The 20125-nt window shown below is 41.5% G+C and overlaps 2 protein-coding genes across 2 annotated transcripts; one reads left to right on the top strand and one right to left on the bottom strand.

The window, feature by feature from the left end:
- Positions 1 to 1123: 1123 nt before the first annotated feature.
- On the bottom strand, positions 1124 to 10166 carry LOC136829837 (zinc finger protein ZFP2-like). The gene is made up of 2 exons (XM_067088816.1): positions 10031 to 10166; positions 1124 to 3867 (listed from the first exon to the last, which is right to left on the bottom strand). The coding sequence occupies exon 2, from the start codon at positions 3640 to 3642 to the stop codon at positions 2161 to 2163; it is 1482 nt and encodes a 493-aa protein (XP_066944917.1). The 5' UTR covers positions 3643 to 3867; positions 10031 to 10166; the 3' UTR covers positions 1124 to 2160.
- A 6860-nt stretch (positions 10167 to 17026) lies between these two features.
- On the top strand, positions 17027 to 17815 carry LOC136829997 (protein FAM133-like). The gene has a single exon (XM_067089171.1). The coding sequence runs from the start codon at positions 17027 to 17029 to the stop codon at positions 17813 to 17815; it is 789 nt and encodes a 262-aa protein (XP_066945272.1).
- The last annotated feature ends 2310 nt before the right edge of the window (positions 17816 to 20125 follow it).

Genomic DNA, 20125 nt, shown 5'->3' with positions numbered 1-20125 from the left:
CCTAAAAATCTGGGACGCAGCTTCTAGGACTAAGCAACCTGTACCAAACGTGGTTTATTCCTTTTGATGTAAAATTGGGGAACCTCCTTCACTGCATTATAGGAAACAATTCTCTTGTGTCAGAGACACACTGTGATGCCACCTTAAAGCGCCGTGCCTATGGGTCTTCGTTTATTTACCGAACTGTACTTGCTTTCCCAGTTACTGTATGTTTACATACAGTATTTATTGGCCATGTTCTGAAATTATAACGATATAAAAAACCAGCACTCTGCAGATGGGGTCTGGGAAGAGTTAGTAACATTAACAAAACAGAAATGTACCTCTGGAGCCTGAAAGACCAACTTTAGTAACAAGTTGCATTACTCGTCTTTATCATGCTCCCGTGAATTGTTCTTGCGTAATCATTCAAACCCAGTGGTTCCAGGTTAAGAGGGCATCGTGATTATTACAATTACAATGAAAGTTACCTTAACTCTGTGGTCTGTTAAACTTCTAATCATCATCTCCAATACTATTCAATCAATAGGGCCTCTGGAATTCTGCTATTCATGTCGTTCCTATGCTTTCACCTTCATAAATCTCCACTCACTGCCAACCTCTTCTCTCAACTATTCTGGTGCCCAAAGGAACCCTAGTTAAACTACCTTGTAATCCATCTAGAATCTACTGGTCACTTCACAAGATTTATATGTAAAAGTATTATCAATGGCCACAATGACTTACTGACTTTGGTTCACTCACAATTTTTACATCTGCTCACCACTGCAAGCCTTGAACGCAGATTAGAAATAAAAATGTTTTCCTAATACTAACGCAATAACGTTACATATTTAAGAAGCACTGGTCAAGTACAGATGCTTCCGTGAAGACCGCTGCTCGGTCAAAACAGACAAAAAATGTCATCGAAGTTTCACAAGTACAAAAAATATGAGGCAAACAAAAATAAATAAATCTAGAGAGATTCAAATACCGACTATCAAGACATCCCACCCAAAACTGTCTAGGGGGATACCAAATTACAGGAACGAAATATAAAGTTTAGGCCAAAGGCCAACTGCTGGGGCTTGTGAAGCCCTTCACCGCTGAAAAGGAAATCGAGAGCCACAAGGTTTGAAAGGTGTAACAGGAGGAAAACCTCGCAGTTGCACTATGAAGCAATGGTCAGGAGTGGGTGGAAAGACAGATGGGAAAAAAAAAAAGGATGTGAATGGAGGTACAGTAAAGGAATGAAAGGGATTGCAGCCAGGGGCCGAAGGGACGCTGCGAAGAACCTCGAATAACGCCTGTGGTGCACTGAGTGAGTTGGATACTGAATTAAACACTCATTCCCCCAATCACCTGGCAACAGAGAGCAAATTGCAGGGGGGGGGAACTAAAAGGTGACACTACTCGACTTAGATATCCAGGCTTACCTGAATTAAAAAATAAGGCGACAGGAATGGCAAATATAATCAGGAATCGTGTCCCGTGAAACATTCATACCGAGTTAACAGAAACAGCAGGCATTATATCGCTACGCACATACGATGCGACAGCGACAAAGCAGTGCAACGGCACCAGGTGGCTGCATCAACAAGCAACCTGTGTCAAGTTTCGAAGCAGCCTGTTAGACCTCTGGTCAGAAGTTGAGGCCAACATAAAACAAGCGTTCACGTTATGATAAGCAAATAAAAGCTAATATCTTACAAGCCAAATTATAAATACACTTTCTACTACATAAAATACAATACACGGAAGCATTTTTAAGTAAGAAACTTACATTTTTCAGTGTACTGTACTTATGCCTTCAATTTTAATTAATTTGCACTGGAGTAAAATGGGTTGGACTCGCTTAACAAAACTACATAACCATCACATAATCTTAACTCCAAATAATTTGTACAAGAGAAAAACACGAAGAAATAAAAAAACATAACATCGGATGTCATTACACATTGTGTATACAAGAGACTGTAGTCAGAATAACGCGAAATGGCTCCACATGCTAACCTTCATTTTGCATTCATAAGTTAGAAAACTGTTTTTCAATTTATCATCATAATTCACAACACCTAATCACACCCAGTACCAATGCCACTTCCGACTTAGCAGAACCTCGTTCACAAAAACTTCCAGTTACGCCAAAAGGCAAGAGAGACCTTTATGGACACTTCTAGATCACTTTCGATATTTGGTGGCATACATGGTCTTGCCCTGGCTCGAGTAGTGGTAGTTGTACGGGTGGTGCTGTTCCGGCAAGGTCAGGCTCTCCACCAGGTCGGGAGTCACCTGAGCCGCAGCCGCGGCCATGGCCAGAGGGTCGTTGTACTGGGGCTCTCGCTTGACGGCTATGGGACGCTGAGGAACCTTGACGTAAGCCGTGATCTTATTCGACGCCTGCGGGACACCGACGGTCGCCGGTATCGTCAAAACTGGGGTGACAGACGCTATGGTTGTCATGGAGTTGACGGGCACCGGCGAAGCCTGGATGACCGGAGAGACGCTCGCGTGCATTCGCCTGTGCACCTCCAGGGTATAACTCTTGGCAAAACACATGCCGCAATCGTCGCACTTGAACTGCTTGTTTGGGCGGTGAGTTTGCTGGTGGGCGAGGAACTTCCCGTTGCTGGTAAAGGTCATGTCACACTCGTCACACACGAACGGCTTCGACTCCCCGTAAGGCTTTCTGCTCGGCCGGTCGTCGTAGATTGGAGGGACTCTCCCGTTGGTGCCGTGGCCGTGGACGTACTTGACGTGCTTCTTCAGAGTGACTAACCTCATGAACTCTTCGTCGCACAGTTCGCACTTGAAGGCCTTCTCCTTGAAGTGAGTTCTTCTGTGGTTCGTCAGGAGGCCCTTCGTGGGGAATTTCTTTCCGCAGATGTCGCACTCCTCAGGCTTGATCCCCTTGTGCTGCATCATGTGGAGGTCGTAATAGACTTTCTTCCCGTAGATTTCTCCGCAGTAATTACACTTGTAAGGCCCCACCTCCTGATGCCTCTTCACGTGCTGCCTGAGGGCGCTGCTGTCGGCGAACGACTTCCCGCAGTTCTGACAGGAATACGGCTTTTCTCCCGTGTGGATCCGGCGGTGTTTGGTGAGGTGGTCGCTCTGGTAGAAGGACTTCCCACACTCGCTGCAGAGGTACGGCCTCTCGCCCGTGTGGATCCTCAAATGGACCGTCAACATGCTCCTCTGCGTGAAAGCCTTGCCGCATTCTGCGCAAACAAAGGGCCTCTCGCCGGTGTGGATTCGAGTGTGGACGACCAGGTTCCGGTTATTGGCGAAGGCCTTCCCGCAGATGTTGCACCGGAAGGGCTTTTCTCCGGTGTGCGTTTTCTTGTGGTACTCGAGGCTGCTGCGTTTGGCGAAGGCCTTCCCGCACTCCAGACACGTCAGCTTCCCGTCGCCGGGCTCGACGGGATGGATCTGCTGGACCTGCTGTGCTGGCTGGACTTGAACCTGCTGCTGCTGCTGCTGCTGCTGCTGTTGCTGCACCTGCTGTACTTGCTCGACCTGCAACTGCTGCTGCTGCTGCTGCTGAATCTGGTGAGCCTGCAGCTGCTGTGCCTGGTACTGCTGAGCCTGCTTAGTCCAGAAGTAGAGGGGAAGTTGTTCCTCCATTGCTGCTGGGAGTTTCCGGCTCACGTGGAATTCCATCGCTTACCTCCCCATTCGGATCCTCCTCTGTCTCAGGTCTCTGTCCTGGCTGAACAGAGGGGGACAGAGAGACGACTCCAGTTCCGACATAACCGAAGGTATTCCGACCGAGAAAGTAAAAATGGAGGGCGACCGGGGCCGCTCGTTGATTCACAGAAGCGCTAAATCAGCAAGGGACGACTACGCAGGCGACAAAGATGCGTCTGGAAGTACCATCACCATGATCTGTAAAAGAATGAGAAAGTTACAGAGATGGACAAGAATATTTTAACTGATCATCAAATGAAACTTGATTCCTTACAAAAAAAAAAGTAACTTCTTTATTGTAGTAGTTTAAGAAATGAAAAAACAACAAGGTTATTCATCAGGCTGATGCACAGGTTAGCTAACAACAAAAACAAACTTTTTATGTACCATGAAATAAGAATAAAAAAAATTCTTCTAATGAAATGGTTACATTGCTATGTATGCCAATTACTGCATAAAAAAATTTATGGAAAAATAAGAACAAATTGATATTATTTAATATTTTGGGCTGACTTCCGAATTCTCTCAATAGCACCTACTTCTGAAACATTCACGGATAACTTTTTAAAAGGTTTTCAACATACAAAGCCTCAAGGTAATCAACCTCAAAATGGTAATCATCTCACGCAAACCATGTCTTAGAGAAAACTACAGTAACTGGGATGATGATGTTATTATTATTATTATTATTATTAAGAAGCTGAAACTTATTCATAAGGAACAAGCCCACCAAAGGGGCCACTGACTTGGAATTCAAGCTTCCAAACAATATGGCGTTCATTACGTAGAAGTAGGAGGACATGAAAGGAAATACGAAAGAAGAGATCTGACCTATTACAGATGAAAAAATAAATTAATAAATGGATAAATAGATAAAAATGTATTAAGATGTAAGGAGAATAGTATTAGGGTGGTAATGCATTCCACCTACGCTTGACTTCTGAAATTTCAATTGCACGACCTCCTCTGGGGGCCTGTTCCACACTCCAACGGTGTGCGGAACAAAGGACCTCTGGAACTAAGAAGTTCGACGGCAAGGCATATTTAGTGCATATTGGTGCTTCTCCTATTCAGCAATTCCGGTTATGCTCAGCAAGTAAAGGGTATCAGTACTGATATCTTACAAAGTTAAGTATACCTTAGTTTAACCAGACCACTGAGCTGATTAACAGCTCTCCTAGAGAGGGCTGGCACAAAGGATTAGACTTATTTTACATGGCTAAGAACCTGGCTTTCAAGAACTCTGAAAAGATCCAAGTTTCCCAATTATGTAAGGATATCTCAGCAAAAAAGTTGCAATATAATTGCAATTAGGCCCACAGATGATATGCTCTGGTGCCATGCCCCTTGCTAAATGGGAGAGAGAGAGGGAGTTACATCTAGTGACTACTACAGACACCACCCTACTTACAAATGAGTTACGTTCTGGACGGCCGTTTGAATGCCGAGTTGTTTGTAAGTTGGTTACTTACTGTACTCTTCTTGCCTATTCAAGTACAATATGATATAAAATCAATATAGTACTGTATATTTTTTCATCCCAAATCACAATTCACAGACTGTATGTACAGAATAGGGGCGCAAAACAAAATCTGAACCTCTAGGTGGCAAAGGGGGAGCCCTCTAAACACAACTTTAATTTGCGATCCCATTTGTTTCTATCTCTGAATGTTTGTAAGTGTGTTCGTAAGTAGGGTGGTGTCTGTACTAGTCAGAGATAGGATGCTGTATTGCGTAAATCACCTGCATCTGGCAAGACCAGTATGTACATGGCTGTGGGATGCAGGATAGAAAAATGGATAAGGAAAGAAGAGGGAACGAGATCCCATTCATTCACCTAACCTAATGCCAACCATGACCCTCGGATGAGATGCTTTTCTGTTCGCTGGGAATAGGAATAAACAAATTTGGGCTAAGGCCACGCACTGGGACCTATGAGGTCATTCGGCGTTGAAAGGAGAACGACAAAATGAACAGAGGTTCGTAAAAGAAATGAAAGGGGTTACAGCTAGGGAGTGAAGGACCACTGCAAAGAACCTTAAGTAATGCCTACAGTGCACTGCGTGAGGTGCACTGATGTCACTAACTCCCTATAAGGACTCTGTCCAATGGGGTTTGGGTCACTACGCCACATGTTCCGCAGCCACTACAGGTTACAAGGTGGTGTCTAAGGACAGGTGGATAATATCCCAGGTGGAAACAAATAAAGCTGGTCTGGCAGTGCCCGAGACCAGCCCTCACCACCTACACTACCAAGAGGTTCTTCGCGAATGCTAATGACAGAGCAATGCCACTGACTCTGCGAGCGCTCACCTTTGCTCAATGCCCCATACACCCTCTTCTAGAGGGAAAATACAGGCAGTCCCTGTGTTACGACGGGTCCGGCTTACAACATTCCAAGGTTACGACGCTTACGATGCTGATCCAACGGAAGAAATATGGCCACAAAACGGCAGAATAATTAAAACGTGGAGGTTTTTTTGATGAAAAACTCAACAAAAATGCAGTTTGCATCATTTTCAATACATCTCAGGACTTTTGACGATTTTCCAGCTTACGGCACGGCGTAGGAACAGGACCCCGCCGTAAACCGGGGACTGCCTGTATATGCTATAAAACATCTGCATTTTCCAAGTATATTTCTCAAGTTAATTGTTAAGCATGAACTACAACTTGATTAGTCTAGAGTTTTTATAGATCACTGTTGGCTGTCAGTTATCATGAATGTTTGAGTGTAGGCTATGCTGTACTCTTAGCTATTGCTATCTGTCAAAAGAGAGAGAGAGAGAGAGAGAGAGAGAGAGTATACATTGGTGTGTTATACTGTGAAGGTTCATATAGGTCAAAGTAGCTGACAAAATTGCAGGAGTGTCAAACAGCTTTTACGATTCAGTCGGTTAAAGCATCAACTCCTCGTTTAGAATTAATATAAAAACCTATTTGTTGCATCCGCAACTCATGAGACCAGAGGAAAAAAAAGTACACCTTAGTTTAACCAGACCACTGAGCTGATTAACAGCTCTCCTAGGGCTGGCTCGAAGGATTAGACTTATTTTCCGTGGCTAAGAACCAACTTGGTTACCTAACAACGGGACCTACCGCTTCTTATTGTGGAATCCGAACCACATTATGACGAGAAATGAACTTCTATCGCCAGAAATGAATTCCCCTAATTCTTCACTGGCCAGCCGGAGAGTCGAACGCTGGGCCAACAGCGTGCTAGCCGAGAGCTCTACCCACCCCTCCAATGAGGAACTGCATGAGGTGCAATAATGGCACTAACCCCATGGGCAAAAGCATTGTAGGATAACAATTATTTTATTTAAAAGAATTACTGTGCCTCAGCAATCTATCAGTGGAAGCTCTCCAGTCAGGTCAATAAACATTAAGGTCAAGATAAAAGTGCCCCTGCATTCCAGGGCTAAGGGAAACACCAAAACAGAAATAAAGAAGCAATAAATTAATACATTAATAGATAAAAATGTCCTAAAATACAAGGAGATTTGCATAAGGTCAGTAATGCATTGCAGCTTCGCTTGAACTTCGGAAGTTCCAATTGCCAACTTCCTCGGGAAGACTGTGCCGTAGTCCAGTGGTGTGAGAGGAATAAAGGACCTCTGGAACTGAGGAGTTCGACAGCGAGGCAAAACATTTACTGCATATTGGTGCTGCTGTTCGGCAAATCTAGTTGCTCTCGGCAGTAAGTGGGGATCAGGGATCAACTGAGAATGTGAAAGATAACTGTTAAAATAAAGCTTATGAAAAATTGACACACAAGAGACCATCCATTGATGGTCCAAGTCCTAACTGCTAATGTTAAAACCTACTTCTACAAACCAGTTTCCAACGGTCCTGGTCGCTTCGGCCGTAAGTCACTTTAGGCCGTAACATCCAAAACAATGTAAGACGTTATGTTTATGGTATTTACCACTATTATTTCATGTTTTACGTACATCACCAAGGGGCTGGTATTAACACGGCGCCCATTTTGCGAGTAAACGTGCTTACGGCCGAAACGACCGCAAATGCGTTTCCAATTGCCCACAATTAGCAAATTTATATTCCTGAACAATTAAGTACAACCTATCCCAGACTTCCATGAATACCAAAAATTGTGGAAGGCACAGATTAGGCTCAGTTAAACCTAAATTTAGGTTATTTAAAACAGTGAAACAATCTCACCCTAGCCTATAGTAGCTCCCCTAGCATTTGTAGAATAGAATACAGAGAATTTAGGCCAATGGCCAAATGCTGGGACCTTTGGGGCCATTCAGCACTGAACTGAAATTGACAATGAAAAGGTTTGAAAGGTGTAACTAGAGGTAAACTTTGCAGTTGCAATATGAACCAATTGTTAGAAGGAAGTAAGAAAATATGAATGCAGGTTCGGTAAAAGGAAGGAAAGGGGTTGCAGCTAGGGGGGGGGCCAAAGGACACTGCAAAGAATAGCAATGCCTGCCCGAGTTGCACTGATAGCACTAGCCCAGTCCCAGGCTAGTCCAGTGGCGACTGAATTTCTGGGGCACGGGCAGGCCTTGCACATTACCTTTCTTGGTGACAGAGCAAATGGCATCATCCCTCACCAACTCGTCACCATATGGTCAACTCATCGACCCAAAATAACCCCTGATATTTAGTAAAAGGACTTTATTTTCATATATATAAACTATAAATTACATATATTACTGCATTATACAAAATATATGACTCAAATGATACATTACTACATAAATATATAAACGAAAAATGTTCAATTTCTCGTGCAACGTTCAATTGACCTTGCAAGGAAAATCTGGCAGCCTGTAGCTACGATAAAATTACCATTAACTGCGATCTCCACAACTGCTTACGCTCTCACCAAACGGCAAGAAGCATGCACACTATGGGGTCTGTCAGCCACTCAGCGCCGTTTTGATACGGGCCAAAAGGTGGCAAGCTGACCCTGAAAAAATAGCCGTAATGCCATGTCCTGAACTAGCACAACTTAAAGAGCGTCGTGCCCTGACCTGGCCGGGGGGATTTCACCCCCTCAAGGGAACAATGAATATCGGAAACACATCGGCAGGGCTAAATTTCTGTTCGGACCTGCAGTCTGGCACTGGACACGACCTAACCAAAACAACCTTGACCTAACACTTCTTAGTGTCATGCCCTGACCTAACCTGACCTTCCTAACCAGACCTTACCTTCCTAACCTGACCTAACCAGACCTTACCTTCCTAACCTAACCAGACCTTACCTTCCTAACCTGACCTAACCAAACCTTACCTTCCTAACCTGACCTTACCTTCCTAACCTGACCAGACCTTACCTTCCTAACCTGACCAGACCTTACCTTCCTAACCTGACCAGACCTTACCTTCCTAACCTGACCTAACCAGACCTTACCTTCCTAACCTGACCTAACCAGACCTTACCTTCCTAACCAGACCTTACCTTCCTAACCTGACCTAACCAGACCTTACCTTCCTAACCTGACCTTACCTTCCTAACCTGCCCTAACCAGACCTTACCTTCCTAACCTGGCCTAACCAGACCTTACCTTCCTAACCTGACCTAACCAGACCTTCCCTTCCAAACCTGACCTAACCAGACCTTACCTTCCTAACCAGACCTTACCTTCCTAACCTGACCTAACCAGACCTTACCTTCCTAACCTGACCTAACCAGACCTTACCTTCCTAACCTGACCTAACCAGACCTTACCTTCCTAACCTGACCTAACCAGACCTTACCTTCCAAACCTGACCTAACCAGACCTTACCTTCCAAACCTGGCCTTACCTTCCTAACCTGACCTTACCTTCCTAACCTGACTTATGGTGCCATGCCCTGACCCTGGCCTACGCTACCCCAACCCTTCATACTATCCGAGGCATTCACATCTGACCTATGATGACCCTGGGCTGGAGTCCCCTAGGGCAGGCTGCTGTCATGGGCGGGTGTCAGGCTAGCCTAGCCTAACCCTCACACCTGCATAACCTTATTTTTAATGTATTTAGGGAGGAGGTCAATGCGAACGGTGCATAAATACAAATAAATAAATAAAGACTGACGTCCGCCATCTGACCTGCGACGACCTTAAGCTGGAGTTCCCCAGGGAGGGATCCTGTCCCCCCTAAACAACTTAACCGAATTTTTAATGCGTTTCAGGTGGGGGTCAACGCAAATGAAGCATAAAAACACAAATATATCAGAGAAAAAGGCCTGACCGCCGTCCGTGCGACGCCACCGCGACCTGAAAGGGAAGAAATAATAATAAGTCGGTCCCAGGACAGGTCCGCCTGCCAGAAGACGCGGGCGAAGAAAAACCCGACGTGGCAACGCCGCAAGGGGGAAACGCCCCCCCATTTCACACTCACCCTCCTTTAGGGCGTCGCCAGAGGTCGCGGCGAGGTCAAGCCGGGGTCAAACTCGCGAAGGAGAGGGTCATTGGCGGGGTTCGTCGGCGGGGAGGTCGGCGCGACGTCTTGCTTTAATGGCGGCCGCGGCGTCAATGGCGATGCATCGCTTACGAGACCCGGAGGCGGCGTTGCCAGATCTCGCGTGGTTGACGGCGATTTTCATAATGGTTCGTCTTGATTTTAGATTCTTTCGGTCGCTACTCCTCGTTCTTTTCGATCCTGCCGCCTCCATTCGGCGAAAATAACCAGTTCAACCACACGAACAAACATTAAAAACGAAAATATATAAAATAAGGGCTTTATTAAGAGCCAAAACAGACTTTTGAATTGAAAACCGAGACCAAAACAAAACGAAAATGAATGGGAAGACTTTCGAAAGTGGGATCTCCTCTCGCACGGCAGAACGAAATGCACCTACGCTCGTTGTGCGATTTTCAATAACATTCGCTTATTTTCATTGATGTGACGTCGATTTTAAGAATGAATCTTTTTACGAACTGTTTACGGTGATCAAGAGATGTTATTGATGTGACACGTCTTCGAGATTTGCTCGGAAAAAAAGCACGGCCATTTTCACAGTACTCTGGAAGAACGGCCATTAAGAAAATGTTATGTATTCTAATGTTATTCTGCACGACGAACCGACGCAAATTTATCATGAAAATGAACAGAACAAAAATGTTCTCGATAACGTTCTGTAGGAATCTACAGAAACGTTTTTCCCGGGAAAATTCCCAAGGATATATATATATATATATATATATATATATATATATATATATATATATATATATATATATATATATATATATATATATATAGAGAGAGAGAGAGAGAGAGAGAGAGAGAGAGAGAGAGAGAGAGAGAGAGAGAGAGAGAGAGAGAGTGAATCAAAAGATGACACTACTTACTTTGAGATTACACATATACAGTTATATTAACTAATAATAATACAATTAATTTTTTTATAAACAATTACTACATTTACAATGATAAAATTTAATGTAACACAAACGCTACAATTATAATAAACACCACGTTATAGTATAACCCACTGTTCACCTACTTTATATACCTAAGAGATCAAAAATTCTCTTACTGATGACGAACCAATGTGAAATGTTCTCCTCTCTCTCTCTCTCTCTCTCTCTCTCTCTCTCTCTCTCTCTCTCTCTCTCTCTCTCCGGTGTACTGGTGCTTTCTCTATGCTATTATTATATTAATAATTTATAATTCACAAACAAAGGAACAAAAAATTACTCATGTATATACATAACAGATAAGCATAGAGACAAGTATTCCACTCACAGTCACGCTAGGTAGGTACATCAATACATAGACTACATATGAATATGTACGGGTTTCCCTGACATATATGCAGATGTTAACGTCACTTCCTTAACAAGAGGGACAGGCCACATTATCTGAGGGCACACTTGAAGGAACACTTGTTCAGAGCAAAACAAAAAAGTGCCAAATGATATATTGCCCTGACAGAAGGTGGAACGCTTTCTTTCCAGAAGGGAGAGGGATAGAATTTGATGCAGGAAGTTAGTTTTCTGAAGTTAATCTGCCTAGTGAACACTACCAGATTTGAAGTTAATATTCCTAGTGACCACTTGCAAATTTGAAGCTAGTATTCCCAGTGAACACTTGCAAATCTGAAGGTTATATTCCCAGTGACCACTTGCAAATCTGAAGTTAATATTCCCAGTGACCACTTGCAAATCTGAAGTTAATATTCCCAGTGACCACTTGCAAATCTGAAGTTAATACTCACAGTGACCACTTGCTAATCTGAAGTCTATATTCCCAGTGAACACTTCCAAATCTGAAGTTTATATTCCCAGTGACCACTTGCAAATCTGAAGTTCATATTCCCAGTGACCACTTGCAAATCTGAAGTTAATACTCCCAGTGACCACTTGCAAATCTGAAGTTAATTTCCTCCAGTAACTACTTGCAAATCTGAAGTTTATATTCCCAGTGACCACTTGCAAATCTGAAGTTAAGACTCCCAGTGACCACTTGCAAATGTGAAGTTAATTTCCTCCAGTGACCACTTGCAAATGTGAAGTTTATATTCCCAGTGACCACTTGCAAATCTGAAGTTAATAGTCCCAGTGACCACTTGCAAATCTGAAGGTAATATTCCCAGTGACCACTTGCAAATGTGAAGTTAATATTCCCAGTGACCAATTGCAGATCTGAAGTTAATATTCCCAGTGACCACTTGCAGATCTGAAGGTAATATTCCCAGTGACCACTTGCAAATCTGAAGTTAAGACTCCCAGTGACCACTTGCAGATCTGAAGTTAATATTCCCGGTGACCACTTGCAAATATGAAGTTAATATTCCCAGTGAACACTTCCAAATCCGAAGATAATATTCCCAGTGACCACTTGCAAATCTGAAGTTAACACTCCCAGTGACCATTTGCAAATCTGAAGTTAATCCTTCCAGTGATAAAAGAAATGTAATTGTTATTTTTCCCTTTTCTCTGAAAGACTTGCTTTCAAGATTATGCGAACAATCAATGGACACTGTAGGGCATTTGAGAAACAACACCAGCGACGCATTCTGGTGGTGTCTTTTGGAGAGAAACAACACTCAGCACTCTCAAGGTCCTTGAGGGCTGATGTCTGACAAAGGACTTTATTGTCTAAACAATGAAGTTTAATGACTGAAAAGTGACTTTAACGGTTGAAAAAGGAGATTTAATGTCTGATAAAGGACTGTAATTTCTGATAAAGGACTTTAATGTCTGAAAAGTGACTTTAATGCCTGAAAAATGAGGTTTAATGTCTGATAAAGGACTTTAATGTCTGATAAAGGACTTTAATGTCTGAAAAAGCGCTCTAATGTTTAAAAAATGAGGTACATTGTTTGAAAAATGACTCTAATGTTTGAAAGATGGCTTCAATGTTTGAAAAATGACTCAATGTTTGAAAGATGCCTGTAACATTTGAAAAAAGAGGATTAACATTTGAAAAAAATATTTAAACCTCTGAAAAATGAGGTGTAACATTTAAAAAATGACTCAATGTTTGAAAAATGAGGTTCAACATTTAAAAAATGACTCCAATGTTTGAAAAATGAGGTTTAACATTTAATAAATGAGTCTGTTTGAAAAATGACTTTGTTTGAAAAATGAGGTTCAACATTTAAAAAATGACTTTGGAAAATGGCTCCAATGTTTGAAAAATGAGGTTTAACATTTAATAAATGAGTCTGTTTGAAAAATGACTTTGTTTGAAAAATGAGGTTCAACATTTAAAAAATGACTCTAATGTTTGAAAAATGACTTTGTTTGAAAAAAAGAGGTTTAACGTTTAAAAAATCACTAATGTTTGAAAAATGACTCCAATGTTAGAAAAATTACTTTAATGTTTGAAAATGGGGTTCAACTTTTAATAAATGACTCTAATGTTTGAAAAATGAAGTTTAACATTTGAAAAATGAGGTTTGAAATTTTTTAAAAATCACTCCAATGTTTGAAAAATGAGGTTTAACATTTAAAAAATGACTCTAATGTTTGAAAAATGAGGTTTAACATTTGAAAAATGAGGTTCAACCTCTGAGAGATGACTCTAATGTTTGAAAAATGGCTGAAAAGTTTGAAAAATGAGGTTCAGCATTTAACAAATGACTCCAGTGTTTGAAAAATGAGGTTCAGCATTTAACAAATGACCCCAATGTTTGAAAAATGAGGTTTAACATTTGAAAAATGAGTTTTAACCTTTGAAAAATTACCAAATCATCTGGAAAAGGAGGTTTAACGCCTGAGAAGTGACTGAAGCATCCGTGAACAAGGCGAGAGACAGACCCGAACAAAATGGCACATGGAGGCATCAGATACGAGTCCTCGTCTCGTATTGTTCGCGTTTCTTGCTCTCTCTGTTTATTCTCCTGGTGTTAGATTCCTGTCTCCCGTCAGACAGCAAGGTTAGTTTGTCACAGCTTCAATCGAGGTTCTCTTGTTTGTTTTTTTGGAAGTTCAGTCCAGGAGCTTACATGTAAGTGCTAAAGCTAACTGTGGCTCTTATAGTAAGTGCTGAGAAGTTACTGTCATGACACTTAACATGCGCTTGCATGACACTTTTAAGTGTTAAGTTGGATGCTCAGAAAGCCTATTGTTTTGTCAATCACCTTAGGATATAAAAGAAAAGAAAAGGTTTATGGCAACAATATGCATTTGCAACCACATTCTTGACATACAAGGTTTGAATTGCACTGGGACCTGTGAGGTCATTTAGCGTGGAAAGGAAATTGACAGTAAAAGGTTTGAAAGGTGTAACAGGAGGAATAGAAAGGTTTGAAAGGTGTAACAGGAGGAACAGAAAGGTTTGAAAGGTGTAACAGGAGGAACAGAAAGGCTTGAAAGGTGTAACAGGAAGAACAGAAAGGTTTGAAAGGTGTAACAGGAGGAAAAGAAAGGTCTGAAAGGTGTAACAGGAGGAACAGGAAGCTTGGAAGGTGTAACAGGAGGAAAAGAAAGGTTTGAAAGATGCAACAGGAGGAACAGAAACTTTTGAAAGATGTAACAGGAGGAACAGAAAGGTTTGAAAGGCTTTACAGGAGGAACAGAAAGGTCTGAAAGGTGGAACAGGAGGAATACAAAGGTTTGAAAGGTGTAACAGGATGAATAGAAATGTTTAAAGGTGTTACAGGAGGAATAGAAAGGTTTGAAAGGTGTGACAGGAGGAACAGAAAGGTCTGAAAGTTGTAACAGGATGAATAGAAAGGTTTAAAGGTGTAACAGGAGGAACAGAAAGGTTTGAAAGGTGGAACAGGGTGAACAGAAAGGTTTGAAAGGTGTGACAAGAGGAACAGAAAGGTCTGAAAATTGTAACAGGAGGAACAGAAAGGTTTGAAAGGTGTAACAGGAGGAACAGAAAGGTTTGAAAGGCTTCACAGGAGGAACAGAAAGGTCTGAAAGGTGGAACAGGAGGAATAGAGAGGTTTGAAAGGTCTGAAATGTGTAACAGGAGGAACAGAAAGATTGAGAATCTTTTTCTATATTATCAGCTGTAAATGCTCTTGTGTAAACATAATGGGACTCTATTTGTAAAAGAGTTAATGATTTCCTTTGCTTACATACACACACACACACACACACACATGCATACACAGGAAGATTACAATCTGCAGGAAACACAGACGAATGGAAGGAGTTCCAAGTCTTTATAATTCAAACACACTTTGCTAGATGAAAAATGTTTTTGTTCAGTATCTGAATTATCAGCCATGCATCTCCCCCAGGTCAATGTACCAAGTTGCCCAGAAACCCAGGGATTGTGCATCCCCACAGGAGCTCAGAGAACCAGGCCAGCAAGTGTGGCCTACTGCGAGCAGGTGTTCGCGACAGACGACTGCGGCTTCCGGCATGTGTGTTGTGTTCTAAATAGAGGTAATTGTATCGCCTTGTATCTGCAGTCCAGCTGTTATGATTATTTGTTATCGTGGGTCAGTGTTCCCACAGGTGTCTATAAATAGCTATTTAACCACCTACTTCTTCCTATATGAGCACCATAATGTTCTTTGGAAGCTTCTGGAATTTTAAGTCAGCGGCCCGTTGGTGGGCTTGTTAAGTGAATAGGTTCTTCCTTCTTCTTGAATAATAATAATAACAATAATAATAATAGTAATAATAATTGTTCATCATCATCATCTTTGGAAGAAAGTCAGGGTTATGAATAGGGTCTTCTTCTTCTTCTGAATAATAATAATAATAATAATAATAATAATAATAATAATAATAATAATAATAATAATAATTTGGAATTTGTCACTGGGCAGAATGACCTCAAATTTGGAAGTGGTATAGACCCAAATCTTTTGTAAAAATAAAAAAAGTAAAAAAAGTATTAATATATATATATATACAATATATATATATATATATATATATATTAATATATATATATATATATATATATATATATATATATATATATATATATATATATATATATATATATATATATATATATATATATATATATATATATATATATATATATATTACCTGAGTGGGCCATCATTCTTTAATATACTCAGGACCTGTCATGACTGACTGAATAAACAAAGGAGGAGAAAACAACAAAACAATAAAATGAGCTTATTAATTTATTTTTAAAAATATTTACAAAACAGGTCTGGTAAAAAGTGAAACCATAAGAAAAAAACCAAGAACATCAAAAAAGTAAACAAAAAGGCAAAAATAAACAACAGCAGGCAGAAAAAAAACATAATTCAGCTGCACAACAGGGACAAGACCCCACAAACCAGAATACCCCGATGGAACGTCAGGACAGCCTCACGCTGTCAACAAAGATGAGCAGCTCGTGGTCACACGACTGGTCACACTCCACCTCTGAACTCAGGCGTGCTCCATTTGCTGCTCAAAAACTACCAACGTCGACTACTTTGTATATTCCATGTGAAGAAAGAAAACGGCAATGACCAAAACAAAAAAACTTGAGCAATCCACAAAAGAAATAAAGCAGTAAAAACAATAATTATATATTATATTATTATTATTATTATATATTATTATTATTATTATTATTATATATATATATTATTATTATATATTGACATCATCTAACGCCAAACAATCTTCAAAAAGTCCAAGAACATCAAAGTTGTAATTAGATTTTAATTAGCCTTCAAAATTATAAATACTTTGTATATTCCATGTACATTGACCCTGAGCTGAAATAAATAACAATTATTATTATTATTATTATTATTATTATTATTATTATTATTATTATTATTATTATTATTAAAATTATTATTGGGAAAAAAATAAATCAAAAGTCCTTCAAAAGAAGGCATCGTTAAATACAAAAAATGGGAAAAGAAGAAGAAGAAGAAGAAGATTATTATTATTATTATTCTTCTTCTTCCCAGATTCAGGAGAAAGCGCGGGAAACGGCAGAAGAAGAATGAGGAAAGGGGCGGAGCCTAATGAAGAAAACGCGCCAAAATACGAGCGGAGACTCAAGGAACTGGAAAGTGACACGCGAGATCGATGGAAAAATACTTCGCAGAAAGGAAGGAAAGACGAAAAGGATGATAATAAGAAGTCTAAGGAGAGTCTTGGGCACAGAGAGGAGATGAAGAATAAGAAGGAGAAGAAGAAGAATAGCAGAGGAAGGGAAGGAGATTCTCAGAGGAAGGGAGATGTGTCCAAAAAAGGTGCGAAAGTCCTCAATAAACATAAGTCTAAGGAGAGTCTTGGGCATAGAGAGGAGAAGAAGAAGAAGAAGAAGAAGAACAGAGAAAGAGAGAGAGATTCTCAGAGTCTTGGAAACGAAGAAGAAGAGGAGAAGAAGAAGAAGAAGAAGAAGAAGAGGAAGAATAGCAGAGGAAGGGAAGGAGATTCTCAGGAGATTCTCAGAGAGCAGGAGATGTGGCCAGCCCGATTGCTGAGAAAAACGCGCCAAAAAATGCCACGATTCGTCGGGGCCAAAGCAGCGGCAGGAGTAGCAGTAGCAGCAGCAGCAGCAGCAGCGGCAGTAGTAGTAGCAGGAGCAGCAGTAGCAGGAATAGCAGCAGTAGCAGAAGTACAAGTCACAAGACTGACAGGAAACAGGAGCTTAGAAAAGGCGGGAAGAAGAAGAAGAAGAAGAAGAAGAAGAAGCCCACGACCAAATGTGCCACAAAGGGCAGCAGATGCCAACAGATTGGGGGCGTCTGCCAAGACCCTCAGAAGACCTGCCCCACGAAAATGAAGAAAAACAAGTGCGGTGACAACAAACGCTGCTCTTGTTGTCTGAGAGGTAAGTAGGTGACCACATTTTACCACATTTTTTAACATCACTGCTTTGTGGGTAGATTTGGTAAATGTGTCTGCACAGGTACGTAGGTTCGAGAGAAGATGCACAATGCATTACTACCCTAATGCCATTTTCCTTGCATTTTAATACATTTTTATCCACTTGTTGATTTAATCATTTATTATTCTTTAAAAAGTGAGATCTTCCTAATGGACACCATAATATTCTTTGGAAGCTTTTGAATTCCACGTCAGTGGCCTCTGTCGTGGGTTTCTTGTTCCATATGAATAGGGTTCGTCATCTTCTGAATAGTAATAAATAATAATAGGCCTATGCATGTGCACATTTTTACATAGATGCATGTATGGGTGTGCACTCAAAGGCAGAGATTCCCACGCCAGTCCTTGTACAGACAACTACAGACAGCGACAAAAGCTCTGACACTAATCTGTGCAGAAACACAACTCATGAGAGAGCCTGGGATATTACTCTTGGCAGCCATTGACCTCAACTTCTGCTAGATTTGTAAAACAAGAGAAAACTTAGGAACCCTCACTGCTCTTTTGACCTCTTGTGAAAGCCCCTGTAGGGGGGTAGCGCCGTCAGTGCACTTCGCGTGGTGCACTGAAGGCATTATTACCTAAGGTTTTTTGCAGTGTCCCTTAGGCCTCTAGCTGCAACCCCTTTCATTCCTTTCTCTTCCATGTTACTTTCCACCCTCTTCTGACAATGTTTCACAGTGCAATTGCAAAAGGTCTTCCTCCTGTTGCACTTTTTAAACCTCTTACTCTCAATTTTCCTTTCATTGCACATTCTATCAATCTTGTGACAGCACTAATTATCATTATCATTCTTCAGGATTGTTTTGTGGAAGCTAAACTCAGCTGCACTTGTGAGAAAGATCATTGACTACCACCTCACCCAGTCATTCCTCAATTCGCTTTTTGAAAGCTGGAACAGAATGTAGAATTTAGGCCAAAGGGGCCAAGAGCTGGGGCCTGTGATGATGAGGTCATTCGGTGCTGAAACTGGATGTCGTCAGATCATAAGGCACTGATTAAGGACAGCGAAGAGACATTACAGAAACAAGTGAAAGAGTTTGAAAGAGCTAACAAAAGGAGAAAATTGAAAGTCAGTGTAAGTGGAAATAAAGTCATGAGAGAGAGAGAGAGAGAGAGAGAGAGAGAGAGAGAGAGAGAGAGAGAGCATTTACATACAGTTTTTAAATTCACATTTCAAATTTCAGGTCACAAGATAAACTGCGAAAAGGAAATGAAGCGGGGGATATCGCGAGTCAAGAAGCGATTCCAGAAGGGCGTTGCAGTCCTCGACAAACTTCTCCGAAGTCTGAAGCAGATGGAGGCCAAGAGTCCCTTCATATCGAAGGGCTTAGGCCTCCTCTGAAGAAAAACCTGAAGGACTTCGAGAGAACCACGTTGAAGATCAAAGAGAAAGTCAGGGACTTCCAGCAGAATGCCCTGAGTAACCCCAAACGGGGCGAGGACTGCCTCCCTCCAGGTCTGGCGGAACTCCTGTCCGAATTCTCTAGCTGTTCTAGAAAGCTGCGAAGATTTGACAAAAAAGCTCCCATGGCCAAGAGAGAGGAGGCACGGATTAGACTGCAGACGATAATTAAAACTATAGTGGGACTGAAAGTGTATTTGCAACAAGTCGAAATTGTGTACGTTGAGGTTGTAGTGTGGGTTTATGAGACTGCGACGCCAGCACGACCTCCAACGAAACCCACAACAAAATCCATTCCTTCTCCAACAACACCACTTACAACACAAACTACAACGGGAAACAATATTTTCACTGAATCTTCAGCACCAGTTAAAACCCAAACCCCAAATATACCTTCTCTTTCCCCTGCTACATCTGGGATTCCATCTCCAACACCAGTCCAAACCCAAATCCCAAATATAACCACTATTTCCCCTGCATCTGGGATTCCATCTCCAGCACCAGTCCAAACCCAAATCCCAAATGTAACCACTATTTCCCCTGCATCTGAGATTCCATCTAAACTACCAGTCCAAACCCAAACCCCAAATATAACCACTATTTCCCCTACATCTGGGATTCCATCTCCAACACCAGTCCAAACCCAAATCCCAAATATAACCACTATTTCCCCTACATCTGGGATTCCATATCCATCACCAGTCCAAACCCAAATCCCAAATATAACCACTATTTCCCCTACATCTGGGATTCCATCTAAACTACCAGTCCAAACCCAAACCCCAAATATAACCACTATTT

Source organism: Macrobrachium rosenbergii, chromosome 45 (genome assembly GCF_040412425.1).
Source record: "Macrobrachium rosenbergii isolate ZJJX-2024 chromosome 45, ASM4041242v1, whole genome shotgun sequence".
Taxonomy (NCBI): Eukaryota; Metazoa; Arthropoda; class Malacostraca; order Decapoda; family Palaemonidae; genus Macrobrachium; species Macrobrachium rosenbergii.
Note: the sequence above shows the minus strand (reverse complement) of the source record. Positions and strands in the feature narration are given on the sequence as shown.